General features: G+C 42.1%; 1 protein-coding gene across 6 annotated transcripts in view; it reads left to right on the top strand.

Annotated features, from left to right (window-relative positions):
• The window catches only part of LOC146483341 (uncharacterized), a 41619-nt gene continuing 25761 nt past the window's right edge, over nucleotides 1-15858 (top strand). For 2 of the 6 annotated variants that reach the window (XM_085106081.1, XM_085106083.1), the window contains exons 1-8: nucleotides 4-153; nucleotides 8338-8423; nucleotides 9419-9661; nucleotides 9761-10144; nucleotides 11256-11606; nucleotides 12751-12993; nucleotides 13092-13475; nucleotides 14596-14946. In XM_085106081.1, the coding sequence (XP_084962207.1) occupies nucleotides 8360-8423; nucleotides 9419-9661; nucleotides 9761-10144; nucleotides 11256-11606; nucleotides 12751-12993; nucleotides 13092-13475; nucleotides 14596-14946 (2020 nt within the window). In that variant the 5' untranslated portion in view covers nucleotides 4-153; nucleotides 8338-8359. Of the gene's footprint in view, nucleotides 154-1981; nucleotides 2433-8337; nucleotides 8424-9418; nucleotides 9662-9760; nucleotides 10145-11255; nucleotides 11607-12750; nucleotides 12994-13091; nucleotides 13476-14595; nucleotides 14947-15858 lie in introns of those variants that run through there. The other 4 variants (XR_014863881.1, XM_085106084.1, XM_085106082.1 and 1 more) reach the window with 4 other exon arrangements.

The following is a 15858-nucleotide window of genomic DNA, read 5'->3' as shown; positions in this document are numbered from 1 at the left end:
TTCGATGTTCCCTTTTAGACATCATTAAAAACAACAGCTGTGGAGGGCTCTAATTTCAGTGTGTGGTTAGTGTTGGTTTGTGAACTCAGTTCTGCCAACGCCTTTACGCTTCAAGCCGTTCTGCATTAAAGAGAATCGATCATCCTCTATCAGGTGAGTTAAGTTATATTTTCTCTGGGTATTGCACTCACGTTCAACTTAGTCGAGTTTTGTTCGTAATTGACTCTTATTTTAGAGAAAACTTAGAAGATATATACCTACACAAAGGATTTTGCTCTCTTTTTGATCCCGGCATATGTTTACAGCGAGTAGAGAATTTCCTGATTGGAAACATCTCTGAATCTTTTGAATCGAACATATACACTTGAAAAGTGTACTTAAATTTTTACTCTTTAGACTATGAAGAAGTCTCAGACAGATTCTACAGATATCACGAAATTAATAGTACTAGAAATACGTGACTCGCAAAAGCTCGCGAAGCAAGGGCTGGGTGGAAAAGCCCTCTTTACTCGTGTTGTAGCATCAAATGAGGAGATTAAAAGGTTTCTTAACATAGTAACTATTTTGATGAGCATGGTGTTTTCGTAGTTCCACAGGCTAGTTTGCGGTTGAAATCTATTTCTGACACGACGAAATGTACAACGGGCGTGAAGCGCTGTCGTGTTCGATGAATTTATATCCCACGGAAAATTATTTTACCACGGCCACAAAGAGTGTAATTTCTTCAATGCAATCTTTTAAAAAAAGGATTTCTGGAAGAAAAGGAAACGATTCTGCAGAGATATTTCCATCAAGTGAATATTGATGAACATCGCAGTTGAAATTTGATCCGGCACTAAACGCAAAACTTTCGCGATGTATGCAAATTTTGCTTCAACAAACTGCGTCTGACGCCTGTTTGTCTTCTAAGCTGTTGCTGCCTAGCAACCTTTCCTTTGTCTGACGTCATCCATACTTTGTTTTTCACTTTTGCTAGGCAACACTGTAGCCTGCCACGCAGTCGTTTTTAGGGGGAATCGTATGGGGAGGAGGTGATACGAGTCGCCTAAAAACGACTGCGTCGGGAGGCTAGCAACATTGCAGACACCTTCAAAGATGTATTTGTAAATACAGCTGTTTCGACAAAGGTTGTCCAAAAACAGCGTTAAATGTTACGCGAAATGCTGAAAGGTAGTCTGGGAAATACCCGATAAATTTCAATAAAAGCTCAGAATCCATAATGCCTCGACCGTACAGCGAAGACTTGAGATGGCGGGGGCGGACAATCAGAGCGTATATTGAAATTTATTGGGTATTTTCCAGACTACCTTTTGGCATTGTCGCGTACGCTTTTACGCTTTTTTGGACAACCTTTGTCGAAACAGCTGTATATTTTTCGCTCGAATTCACGCGGCTTTGGCCCGACAAATGTGTTAACCTCGCTACGCTCGGGCCTTCGCCGGCGCTTCGCGAGGAATTACTGACGTGACTAGTTTTATTCAAATAGTGAGTACACTAATTATTCTTTTCGCAACACCAGCACTGTTAATGCGAGATGTGTAATTTGAACTAAACACATCTGATGATATGCATATGTAATTTCTCCATTAACGGATTAACATACAACAGCTCAGTACAATTTGAAGTTTTTAAGTACATAGTGCTTTAAGGTTCTGTAGTTCTTATACAAAACCCGGTATTGGCTTGTTAGTCCAGCATTTGCACTAGAAGTATGAGACGTTTTGGACCTGCGTAGTATAAATAAGGCTACTGACATCACAAGCAACTAAATGTTCATTGCTGACATCTTTAGAGAATATTAAAGCAAAATAGTTTATAATTATGTTTCCGGCCAGTTCTCACGTCATTTTATGGCCTTTGAAAGACAATTTTGTGTGAGCTAACACAGTTTGATCTGTTTGTACTTGTTAACGACATTTCGAGTTGAGTTACATTTTTTACGTTCTGACAATTATCACGTGTTATGTCAGTGCGACGTGGTTGAACTCGGACTCCCTGCTATGGAACTTGACTCGGGAAGCATCGAGATTTGCCGAGATAGTTTTGTATTGTAAAAGGTTTACAGTCGTGGTTTGGTCCTCTGAGCCGGATATTCGCATTGGTGTAATAATTGGACTGTAATCGGAAACAGTATTGTGGAATTCGCAAGGGACTCGTCAAAACTTGGAAACATTTAGCGGGAATTATATGAGAACTGACACTGGAGGAATTATGGATGGAAAAATAGAAGAGTTAAAGAACCCTCAAGACAAGTATTACGAAGCTTCTAAACGAATTAGCGGCGGATTTATCGGCGAAAACGCCAAACAAGGAAAATGTCACGTCAAAACTACAGGACATCGACAAGCGACGGAATGAATTGTTGGAGCTGTTGGGTTCGCTTCAAACCTTGTACGGAGAAAATGAGCATACGTCGCTGGCAGATTCAACAGGTGATGAAGCGGATAAAATGATAGATCGTGTGGACAACGAGACGAAGGAAGCTCGGCTTTTCTTATCGCAAAGTAACAGCAAGGAAAGCGAAGGAAATAACACAAGCCAGATCGGCACATTTAAGAGCGCCCATAGCAAAGATGGTCACGTGGTAGATGCAAACAAACAGCTCGAGCGGATTCGAATCCCAAAGTTTTCGGGCGGCAAGAAAGGATATCAGTCGTGGTGGGCAGCGTTTTCAGTTGTGTGAATGAAACAAGTCTGTCAGCTCAGTTTAAAGTGTTGCAGCTCGAAAGTTGTTTAGAAGGAGAGGCGGCCGAAACGGTGAAAGGGCTTGGTTACTCGGATCATGCGTACGAAGCGGCTAAGGCAAGGTTGAATTGAAAGTATGGGGGAAACAGGCGACAGGTTCAAGCCCATATCGATGAGCTACGTAAAATGAGGCCAATAAACGCTGATAATCCAAAAGAGCTAGAAAGATTTGCCGACATAGTGGAGAGGACTGTGGTTTCTTTAAAGGAAAATAAGAAGTTTGCTGACCTGAAAGGAGGAACATTGTATGCAATTGTGCTGGAAAAACGTCCTCAAGTTCTACTTAGCCAGTACTACCGATTGATTAATGAAAAGGGAAGCAAGGAGTCTCTTGAAGAGCTGCGTCACTGGATTGCTGAGGAAGCTGATTACCAGGTGCAAGCATCAGAAATTAAGCATGGTCTGTCCAGTATTGGAAGTGTACGAGGAAAGAGCTCAACTAAGTCTTATTTCGAGACCCCAGAAGAGAAACGTGATCATCCCTCTAAAGTGTGCAACCAAAAACACCCAATTTGGAAATGTGACATGTTCAAGAGAATGGAACATAGAAAGAAGTGGGAGACGGCGAAGAACCTCGGACTGTGTTACCGTTGCTTTAGGCAAGGGCACCTTGGTGACTCATGTACTTGGAGCAGAGAGTGTGGAATTGACGGATGCAAAGTCAGACACCATCGGTTACTTCATGAGGAGAAAGTAGTTCCTGGGTCCATGGCGGGGTAGGCTGACACACCCATGACAGAGGAAAACAAGTCCAGTACATATGAAACAATACAAGAGCGTGCACAGAAGGGTATTGCTTTGCGTACCGTTCCAGTCATTCTGAAACATGGGGAGAGACGCTTGCAAGTTAATTGTTTCTTGGACGAAGGCAGTGATACGTCGTATGTTAGTGAGGATGTGGTAAAGGAACTGGGGTTGGATGGTAGGAAGGAGAAAGTAACTTTCAATGTTGCTAATGGAGAGAAGGTCAATTTAATGTCTAATAACATCTGTGGTGGGATGAAACCCACCAACTGGCTGCAAATCAAAGATCAGCGGAAACATTTGAGGGACATTCCTTTTCCTAAACTTGGAAAAAGTAGTAAAATCGATGTTCTTATTGGTTTAGACTATTACAACCTGTTATTTCCTTTGAAAGGGGTTCGTGGAGGCGACAATGAACCTAGCTCCAGACTGTGTCCATTGGGGTGGACAGCAATTTGTACCATTGGTACGTCTGAGGGATGTGGAGCAAGTAACACTGGTTACCTGAACACCTATCGCATACAGCAGTCAGAGTGTAGTGATGGAGATTTGAACTATCTGTTGAAACAATTTTGGAGCCTTGAGGCTATTGGGATTACACTGCAGGTGGAGCAACCACTTTCCCCCGAAGAGAAACTAGCCTTTGATGAAGTGAACGAATCAATCAGGTTTGATGGTGAGAGATATGAAGTTGCTGTGCCTTGGAAACATGAAAGACCAGAATTACCGTCAAACCGACAGATGGCAGAGAATTGTCTTTTCCCACAGTTGAGAAGAAGTTAATGCAAGATGAGAAGCTGGCAAAGAGGATTAGCCAAAACCACCATCAGAATGGTTCCTCCCACATGTCCTTGTGGTAAGGCCAGAGAAGGCCACAACCAAAGTTCGGGTTGTTTTCCACGGCTCAGCTCAGCAAGACGGAAAGAGTTTGAACAGTGAATCACCACCGGGTCCTAAGTTGCAAAGTGGCATTGTGGATGTTTTAATTAAGTTTAGGAAGGAGCCAGTTGCCTTGGCTGGTGATGTGAGCCAAATGTATCACCAGATACTTCTCAGACCAGAGGACAGGCCCCTGCATAGATTCTTGTACAGGAACTAGGGCAGTGGGGATGCACCAAGGGTTTACGAGTTTAAGAGGTTTAATTTTGGAGGGTGTTACTGCCCTTTTAGTGTCCCGTTTGCTTGGCAACATCACGCCAGACCTCACAAGGAGACTTACCCATTGGGAGCTAATGCAGTTTTAGAAGACTGTTACATGGATGATCTGATGTCATCCGCACCTACGGTGGATGAGGAAACAAGAAAGCAGCTTACCAAACTAGGGGACTTGGCTGGTTTTCATGTCCGCAAATGGATATCGAATGAACCGGAAGTAATTACTGACGTTGCGGAAGAAGAGAGGGCTTCTGAGATAGACTTGGAGAAGAAAGAATTTCCAACAATCAAGACTCTGGGTTTCCTGTGGGCCGCCACAGAGGACGAATTTTTCCTTTAGACAATCGTTACAGTTAGATAGATTTAAAATCACCGAGAGGAAAGTTTTGAGGCGAACAGCAACAGTTTACGATCTATTGGGCTTCTTATTACCTTATGTTATCAGGTCGTTGTTGTTGATACAAAAGGAATGGCTGGAGGCACGGGATTGGGATGAACCGTTGCCGATACCTCATCAGCAAGAATGGACAAAGTGGTTCCGAGAGTTGGAAGACCTTGAACTTGTGAAAATCCGAAGGTGTTTGAAAGACCCAAGTCTTAAGGTGGACGAGCTGAGAATTTATACATTCAGTGACGCGTCAGAGAAAGCATATACAGCTGTAGTTTACGCACGTCATGTGTATGAGGTTGGCAACATCAATGCTCGAATGATTATGTCGAAATCTCGGCTGGCACCATTGAAAGCATTGAGCATCCTCAGATTAGAACTTTTGGGTGCACTCATCTGATTACGATTAACAAGACAAGTTCGCTCTGCACTCAAGACACCAACAAATGGAGTGACCTATTGGGTGGACAGTGTGAATGTGGGGTACTGGATCCAAGGTCAGAGTAGAGAGTATAAGCCGTTCATAGCCCATCGTGTTGGAGAAATTTATGAGTTCTCTGCTCCTAATCAGTGGCGCTATGTTCCTACGGATGTAAGCCCCGCCGACCTTGGGACAAAAGGCCTGACAGTAGAAGAGTTAGCAAGCGCAGACTTATGGTGGAATGGGCCCAAATTTCTGAAGAAGCCAAAACAAGACCTGCCAGAGTGCAAGTTTAACAAGCCAATGTCAACATAGAACCTTGAACTTAAAGGAACAAAGGAAACAGGGACAAAGGATGCTATCAGTTACCAAATAATTGAGGAAGGTGAAGAAACGGCTAGTGTCGAAGAGGTATGGCGATTGGACCCCTCAAGATACTCGAAATGGTATCGAGTCAAAACAAAAGGAGAACTGGAAGTTATATTGTCTTTAGTTCGTGTGACAGTGTGGGTGCGCCGATTTACAGACATTTGTAGGAAACCAGCTGAGCAAAGAGAGAAGGGTGAACTGAAGCCATTGGAGCTTCAAAACGCGGAGGAATTTATCTTTCGGGAGGTTCAGTCTAAAGTGTACGCAGCAGAGATAGAGCCGTTGAGAAGGAACAAGGAAATCCTAAAAGGAAGTGCATTAGCACCGTCTAATTCAGTATTAGATACTGGCATTTTGAGTCCATCACCAGACTACGGCATGCAGACGATCTCTCATATGATGTGAAGTGTCCAATCATACTTCCTAAGAGGAATCATGTCACAGGACTGATCGTTACCATGAATTAAAGGGTCATCAGATGGGGCTTAACTATACGATTAATCATTTACGGGAGAAATACTTGGTGGTCCATGTTCGTGAACAAGTGAAAAGAGTCATGAGAGAATGTTTTGAGTGTGCGAGACGATTTCAAACAAAGCCAGCTCACCAGCAAATGGCTCCGTTACCGAAGATTAGACTGCAGTAATCCTCCAGACCTTTCGACAGCTGTGCAATAGACTTTGGAGGACCTTTCTTTACTAAGCAAGGACGTGGAAGAGTGCGGGCTAAGCGCTATTTGTGTTTGTTTCCCTGTTTGAAGACCCGTTGTTGCCACTTGGAGATGGCGTCGTCTTTGGACACTGATACATTTCTTAACGCTTTTGTCAGAATCACTGCGCGGAGAGGATGGCCGCAGCAAATGTTAAGTGACAATGGAACGAACTTTGTAAGTGCATCGAAGTTAAGGAACTGCAAGACCTAGTCTCTGCTATAGACCAAGACAAGATACAACGAATGACCTCCAATAAAGGAGTGAATTGGAAATGGAACCCACCTGCAGCGCCACATTTTAGTGGAGTCTTTGAATCTATGATTAAGTCAGCAAAGCGAGCTATTTTTGCTGTACTCGGTGATGCAGAAGTTAATGATGAGGAGTTGGAGACAATCTTCATTGGAGTAGAAAGTCTCCTGAATTCGAGACCTTTAACAACTGTGAGTGACGACCCTAACGATGGCCGCGTCTTGACTCCAAATCACTTTCTGATTGGGCAAATTGGTGGTGATTTTGTACTGGAGAGCGTCGACACCGAGCCATTTAATCCCAGAAAGCGCTGGAGAAGACTACAAGAGCTCACAAGACATGTGTGAAACGGATGGATGAAAGAATACTTACCGCAGATTGGATCAAGGCAGAAATGGTACTTCCATAACGACAATTCGCAGGTTGGAGCTGTTATCGTTGTTATTGATCCCGGTACAGTTAGGCAACAGTGGAATGTTGGGCGCATCGAGCAGACGTACCCTGGCCCTGACGGCCCTGTGCGAGGGTGGACGTACGGTTTAATGGCAAGACCAATAACTAGAATCTCTCCGCTGGAGACTCGGAACACCGAGCTGTAATGAGATTAATATGTAACAAAACAATTCGAGGGACTATGAACTAGAGCTAAGGATTTTCAGTTAAAATGTATTCGAATTTCAGCTTCCCTGTAATTCGGGAGGGGAAGAAATGTTAGCGACATTTCGAGTTGCGTTACATTATGTACGTTCTGACAATTATCACATGTTACGTCATGCGGCGTGGTTGAACTTGGACTCTCTGCTTTAGAACTTGACTCGAGACGCGTCGAGATTTGTCGAAATAGTTTTGTATTGTAAAAGGTCTACGGTACTCTCTAGCTAAAAATTAAAATTTGCGAAAATTATAGGAAAGGAAAACATATTTTCTATCTCGTATTTACGAACTGCTGTCAGCTTTCCGAAAATGCTTGCTGGCCTTTTTGCACATTTGCTGACGTTTCTTGGATGAAAGCTTTTAAAATGATTCGTTGGTGCACTTCAATGGTCTATATTTCTCTATATATTTTTGAAGTCATGTAAAAAACGCAGGCTGTCTAGTTCGTCAGGGATACCAAACACCTCACAACAATATAAGCAATCGGTATTCAAACTTGTCCATTCATCTGTTCTTCCGTGTTTGGAACCCTTGATGAAGGACTTGCCCTCGGTTTTGGGATATTACATGAAATTTGTTTTTGACTAATTAGTTATCCCTCGATCCTTAACCAGAATATTGCGTTAAAATCTCGCTGGTTCAGAGTTGGGTTTTGAATTCTCTTGTTCTGACATGCGAATGTTCAGCTTTCTTTTTGTTTGGCCGAGGCAATTAAGGTTTCAAACCACCCATATTGCAATAAAAAAGAGTAACGAAATGCATTTTGCCTAAAATGTACTGCAAACTAGGAAAATATATCCCTCAATTGACAAGAAATCAATTGCGGCTTCCGAGTCGTCATACATTACTGCTGCATTTGATATGGAGCGTCACAAAACTGCATGTACTTTTTGCTTGCAGATTTTTCGAACAACTGAGAGATATGCTACTGTGGCGAACGTTCGGCCTGCTAACCGTTGTGTGTTTTTTCGAATCAACATCATCAGGTATGTATGAAGTAGGAATAATAAAGTTCTGTTCCAGAGTCAGCGCACCGGAAGCGCTAAGCTAGGCCAGCAATCTACGTACGCGCCTTCGCCGACACTCACTGACGGCTACATCGCCTGCAAGGGAAAGCATTCCTACTGTGCCTGGCAAGCTATTCTTGTTCTGAAATGTACGTTATCAAAGTAGCTACTGTCTTGACTCAGAGCATATGTCTTTCATACCATCTGGGTTGATGGTAGCTAATTATGTGATTGACTTTTCTTGTCTGGCAAAAATTCTTCAAACACACGCGACCTGCTGTTTTCCATGGCAAGAAGTCAGTACCTTTCTATGAAAAACTCTCAATAAATCCTTCAATTTTCAAAACGGTAACGTTTCGTCTTTGCTTTTGATTATTTTGAAGTTAACTTGGACGCCTAATAAATTTCTAAGATGTTTGAAAAATCGCAAAATTCGAGGTTGCGGAAACTTGGTGGCGAGTAAATAACGTATTTCCTAATCCATATTTCGTCATCATGCAATTTTGCGGATCTCAAAGGAAACAGTTTGGATATTCCATATACCCGCAAAGCTTCACTGTCATATGATACCTTTAATGTTCTTGAAGATACGAAGAGAATATGTCCTCTCGGGGACTGGGAACTCAATTAAAGGCCAGGATCAATGGGGGTTACTGAACAACTGTCGTCGAATTTCCTACTAGTGGACTGAATTTACAAATGTGCCATCCTGTGGCAGACCATTTTGCCAGCAAATTATATTGTTTTTATTAATACCTTACCACAGTAGGGCAAAAAACTAGGTGCTAGGGGTAGTGCGCCACGTTTTTTAACTTAACCTAAAAGTGCATGCAGTGATCATTTTTGAAGGTGAGGCAGTCTTGCAGTAGCTTGTACGCTTGGTCATAAGTCTGCTTCTTTCTCGACCCATGTTTTCGTCGTGTAGACAAAGCAACATGTTTTTCACTGAAAACAACCTGGCATTAATTTTGCAGAATCCGTTTATTGGCCAGAGGGCTCATACGGTGTACCGCAAGCAGCATCCGGGTGCCCCTATGCTGATGGCTTTCAGTGGCTGACAGGACGGAGATACCAGGACACGGAAAATACCCATCCCAACAACTACAAATCCAACAAGCTTCACCTTAACGCAACGGTGAAAAAGAATGACATTGACCGATCATTCTGCGTGAAAACAGGTTCATCGCTAGACGGGAAACGAGGACACTGGCCACGAGGTAGTGTAATGCCATATTTATATTCATGGACTATCATCATAGCGAGACAATAAGAAACTAAAGCACAAGTAACATATTTTTAATCTCTGACCTGACCAGGTAAATACTGCATTTACAAGAAAGGTGGCTCCTGTCCCACAAATTTGACATCAGGATTTATCAAATGGGACGACGAGAACACCCAAAATCGGAACAGCATGTGGGGGACACTTCCTGATGGCGTATATAACAAAGACACAAAGATTGAGTTTTGTTGCAGAACAGACGGAGATAAAAAGGATCCCATCTCTCTTCCAACCCTGAAACCATTTTTCTTGTTGGCTTATGATTCAGCTGTATGCCAGCAGGTGAAGTGGGCGGTAGTTAGTGTTGAGTGGATTCGGTTTGACAATGAGGATACGGGTAATAGGGACGGAAAAGGAGGCTCATATCCATATGGTGCAGGAATCAGGGATCACACGATTCATTACTGTTACTATCAGGGTGAGTGACTTTTCTGTGATCGCTGCGTCTGCGCAACTCTTCACACAATAACATTCGATAGTGAAACGCATATTTGTAACCTTCCATGGCGATTCGCTGCAAAGGAAAATTATTTCTATAAGACCCGCGTTACTTATGTCAGTTAAAGTTTTTAAAAATAATTTGTTTCTGTTTTCTTAGGCAAGCTACTGCAGACGTCTAAACTTTGTACTAAAATAATAGTATTAAGAGATGGTAGCACCAAGATAAGTCCAGGTTAATTATGGTGGCCCACAAGAGTCGAATTGGTATTTGGGAGTGTTGGTTTTTGTGGAGGAAGAAAAAACAGAAAATCCGAAGAAAGCCCTCGAACCAGGGCCACATTGGTGGGAAGCGAGTGCTCTCACCTCTGCGCCTTCCCTATTTATTGAACATACTTGCCGTATGTTCTACGCATGCGTAGGAATTCAAACCAATAGATAATACAGTGGAAGCCCTCATAACGGACACTCTCGTAAGCGGATAGCTTTACGTAAGACCGCCTACACAACACCCCCTTTGAACTCCCGTAGAAACTGTATTTACACGGACATTCCCGTAAGCGGCCGCGGACACTTAAAGAGGTTACGATTTAAACTTTTCCTTTTATTTTAAGCTCTCGTAAGGGGACACCCGAAAGGAAATCCCATTAGCTTCTGAATCTTGCTTTAGTCAATGAACCTCACATCGCTGTTCGTCATCATGATTTTACAGTACATTCATTACAGTTATCGCCATTATCGCGGCATTGGATAAGGCAATAAAAGAATAACAACAAAAACAAAAACAAAAATAATTTAATACGATGGTATGTTTTTGCATCTTCAATATTTACTGGGCAAGCTGCCGTAAGTGGCCATCTATATTTTACATCTCTAGTGGCCGCGTACGAGAACCGTTGTTGTAAGCGGCCAGCTCCAGTAACGGACACCTTTTCCGCATCCCGAAGACGTCCGCTTACCAGAACTTCCACTGTAACAACGAGCAAGATTAAGTTTAAGACTGACCAGTTAAGGTCCTTTGGATACGATTGCATTGGAATTCGTTTTATATATTAATAAGCGAGAGATGTGCATAGTATGTCTTTTTCTAGGATGCAACAAACGTCTAACAGGAGTCATGGGCAGTTTCCATTCACCAAACTATCCAGGAAAGTACCCAGATGGCCAGTACTGCTCCTGGACGATCACGGTCAACCGAACACAGCCAATTCACTTAACGTTCCCAGACTTCAGTTTGCAAAATGAGAATAACACGGACGCTTTATACGTGTATGATGGCAAGAATAGCACTGGGGAGTTGTTGGGAGTATTCTACGGAGGTAACCCTCCATCTAAAGAAGGAATCTTCTCCTCCTCCAACCAAATGTTTGTAATATTCATATCAGATAAGAGTGGCTCTTACACCGGATTCAGTGCGTTGTACTGCGTGGGTAGATGTCAAGGTAAGTGCTCCTTTAATTAACGATTTTAATAGTTGAAGTCATTTTCGTTGTTTGCCTTTTGATGGGGCATTATATGAGTTTTGATGCTAGTTACTAGCACGTTAAATTATAGCTTTTGGTTTAAAAAGCGAGAATAACACACACACTATGTATAATATAACGGAGAGACTTTCTCGTTTGGTGTGGGGCGTGGTTGGCGTTGGAGAATTCTGCCCATGTTATGCCCTACCAAAAGGAGAAATCTACTCCTTGTCAATCCTCATGTTTGTAAAATTGATATCAAATAGTAATGCTCCATCTAATGCTGCAGATTGCTTGTGTAAGGGGTTTAGTTGAGTAATATACATTATCCAGGGTTGCATGGTCCTTAAAAATAGGATATTGTCTGTTTATGTTTTATGAGTAAGGGTGGTGACAGCAAAGAAAAATAAAAGGACGACAACACCGCTTCGTCAATGTCCCTATCTTTACATTGCCCACACCCACTTTCTACCCTGGTAAAACGAAAAGATTTCTTAAACCCTAATTGGGGGCCTAATTTCTTTTTTTTGAAAAGCCATACTTTGGATTTCACCAACAGGCTCGAAGCTAAGACCTCATTAAATGTCTGTGCAAACTAAGCACAATTTTTTGGAAAGACTTGCTCAATCCTTGCTTTAGTCAAGAGGCAATAATATTTGTAGGAGCTAAGTTACTGTAAGATGGTCGACACAAGAAACGAAAGCTTGAATTGATTTTTATTGTCATATTCTTATTATGACATGCAAGTCATAATTGAGATCCTGATCGCGCATTGTATTTCATGGAAACGTTCAAGGCGTCTGGTTGTGCAATGGTCATTCGTGACGGTAGTTTTGCATCGTCTATCTCAGATTGTTTATTGGCAGATCACATGAATTTGATGTGATACAATACCACGGATAGGGCAAAAAACTGCCTAACGGCTGTCGAAGTGTTAGGGGTATTGCGCCACGTTTTTTAACGGACCCTAAAAGTAAACGCAGTGATCATCGAGGAAGGTGAAGCAGTGTTAGAGTGGCTTGTAAGCTTGGTCATAACTACAGTTCTCTTTCAAGGTGTATTTTCGTCGTGCAGACAAAACAGCATGGTTTTGACTAAAAACCACCTGGCATTACTTTAGCAGAATCCGTTTATTGGCCAGAGGGCTCATACGGGGTACCACAAGCAGCATCCGGGTGTCCCTATGCTGATGGCTTTCAGTGGCTGACAGGACGGAGATACCAGGACACGGAAGATACCAATCCCAACAACTACAAATCCAACAAGCTCCACCTAAGCGCTAGGGTGAACAAGAATGACATTGACCGATCATTCTGCGTGAAAACAGATTTATCGCTAGACGGAAAACGAGGACACTGGCCACGAGGTAGTGTAATGCCCTATTTATATTCATGGACTATCATCATAGCGAGACAATAAGAAACTTAAGCACAAGTAACATATTTTTAATCTCTGACCTGACAGGTAAATACTGCATTTACAAGAAAGGTGGCTCCTGTCCCACATATTTGACATCAGGATTTATCAAATGGGACGACGAAAACAAATTCAATCAGAACAGCATGTCGGGAACAGTTCCTGATGGCGAATATAACATGGACACAAGGATTGAATATTGCTGTAGAACAGACGGAGATAAAAAGGATCCCATCTCTCTTCCAACCCTGAAACCATTTTTCTTGTTGGCTTATGATTCAGCTGTATGCCAGCAGGTGAAGTGGGCGGTAGTTAGTGTTGAGTGGATTCGGTTTGACAATGAGGATACGGGTAATAGGGACGGCAAAGGAGGCTCATATCCATATGGTGCAGGAATCAGGGATCACACGATTCATTACTGTTACTATCAGGGTGAGTGACTTTTTTGTGATCGCTGCGTCTGCCCAACTCTTCAAACAATAACATTCTATAGCGAAACACATATTTGTAACCTTCCATGGCGATTGACTGCAAAGGAAAATTGTTTCTATTATATCCTCGTTACTTATGTTTAAAGTTATTCACAACTTATTTTGTTTCTGTTTTCTAAGGGAGGCTACTTCAGACTTCTAAACTTTGTACTAAAATAAGAGTATTAAGAGATGGTAGCACCAAGTTAAGTCCAGGTTTATTATGGTGGCCAACAGGAGTAGGATTGGACTTTGTGAGAGTTGGTTTTTTTTGGAGGAAGAAAAAGAGAATCTGAAGTAAGCCCTGGAACGGGGGCCACATTCGTGGGAAGCGAGCGCTCTCACCTCTGCGCCTTCCCTGATTACTCAACATACTTGCCGTATGTTCTACGTATGCGTAGGAATTCAAACAAATAGATAATACAGTGGAAGCCCTCATAACGGACACTCGCGTAAGCGGACAGCCTTACTTAAAACCGCCTTCACAACACCGCGTTTGAACTCTAATAGAAACTCTGTATTTACACGGACATTCCTGTAAGCGGACGCGGACACTTACAGAGGTTACAATTTAGACTTTTTCATTTATTTTAAGCTCCCGTAAGCGGACACCCGTAAGTAAATCCCATTAGCCTCTGAATCTTATTTTTATCAATCAAACTCACATCGCTGTTCGTCACAATGATTTTACAGTGCATTGACTACAGTTATCGCCATTATCGCGGCAATGAAATAAGGCAATAAAACAATAACAACAACAACAACAACAACAACAACAAAAATCATTTAATACGGTGGTACGTTTTTGCATCGCCAATATTTACTGGCCAAGCTCCTGTAATTGGCCATATATCCTTCACATCTCTAGTGGCCGCGTACGAGAACCATTGTTGTAAGCGGCCAGCATTAGTAAAGGACACCTTTTCCGCGTACCCAGGGTGTCCGCTTACCAGAACTTCCACTGTAACATCGAGCAAGATTAAGTTTAAGATTGACCAGTTAAGGTCCTTTGGATACGATTGCATTGGAATTCGTCTCATATATTAATAAGCGAGAGATGTGCATAGTATGTCTTTTTCTAGGATGCAACAAAAGTCTAACAGGAGTCATGGGAAGTTTCCATTCACCAAACTATCCAGGAAAGTATCCAGATGGCCAGTACTGCTCCTGGACGATCACGGTCAACCAAACGCAACCAATTCACTTAACGTTCCCAGACTTCAGTTTGCAAAATGAGAATAACACGGACGCTTTATACGTGTATGATGGCAAGAATAGCACTGGGGAGTTGTTGAGAGTATTCTACGGAGGTAACCCTCCATCAAAAGAGGGAATCTTCTCTTCTTCCAACCAAATGTTTGTAATATTCATATCAGATAAGAGTGGCTCTTACACCGGATTCAGTGCGTTCTACTGCGTGGGTAGATGTTCAGGTAAATGTTCCTTTTTTGAACGATTTTAATCGTTAAAGTCACTCTCGTTGTTTGCCTTTTGATGGGGCATTAAATGAGTTTTGGTGGTAGTTACTGGCACGTAGCTACTTTTGGTTTAAAAAGCGAAGATAACACACACTTGTAAATAATGGAGAGAATTTCTCCTTTGGGGTGGGGCGTGGTTGGCGTTGGAGAATTCTGCCCATGTCATGCTCCTTCAAAAGAAGAAATGTACTCCTTGTCAATCTTCATGTTTGTATCGTTTAAATCAGATAGACGTACTTCCTCTAACGCTGTAGATTGCTTGTGTAAGGGGTTTAGTTAAGTAATATACATTATTCAGAGTTGCATGGTCCTTGAAAATAGGATATTGTCTGTTTATGTTTTATGAGTAAGGAAGGTGAAAGGAAAGAAAAAAGAAGGAAGACGACGCTGCTTTGCCATGGTTCCCATTTTTACATTGCCCACAATCACTTTCTACCCTGGTAAAACCAAAAGATTTCTGAAACCCTAATTGTGGGCCTAATTTTTTTTGGAAAAGCGATGACTTGGATTTCACCAACAGGCTCGAAGCTACAACCTCATTAAATGTCTCTGAAAACTCAGCACAATTTTAGGGAAAGACTTGCGTATTTCCTTGCTTTAGTTAAGTAGCAGTAATATTTTTAGCAGCTCAGTTACTGTAAGAAAGTCGAGATGGTTGAAACAGGAAAACACAAATTTTCATTTTTCAATTTCATATTCGTATTATGAGATGCAAGCCAGAATTGAGAACGTAATCACAATTTATACTTCGGGGAAACTTTCATGTCTTCTGCTTGTGCAATAGTCATTTCGTGACGGTAGTTTTGCATTATCTATCACAAATTGTTTATTGGGAGATGACATGAATTTGATGTGGTACAATATTAC

The sequence above is a fragment of the Pavona decussata genome, unplaced genomic scaffold (assembly GCF_977016875.1).
Source record: "Pavona decussata unplaced genomic scaffold, jaPavDecu1.1 SCAFFOLD_39, whole genome shotgun sequence".
Taxonomy (NCBI): domain Eukaryota; kingdom Metazoa; phylum Cnidaria; class Anthozoa; order Scleractinia; family Agariciidae; genus Pavona; species Pavona decussata.
The sequence above is the reverse complement of the archived record's forward strand: the minus strand, read 5'-3'. Positions and strand labels throughout refer to the sequence as shown.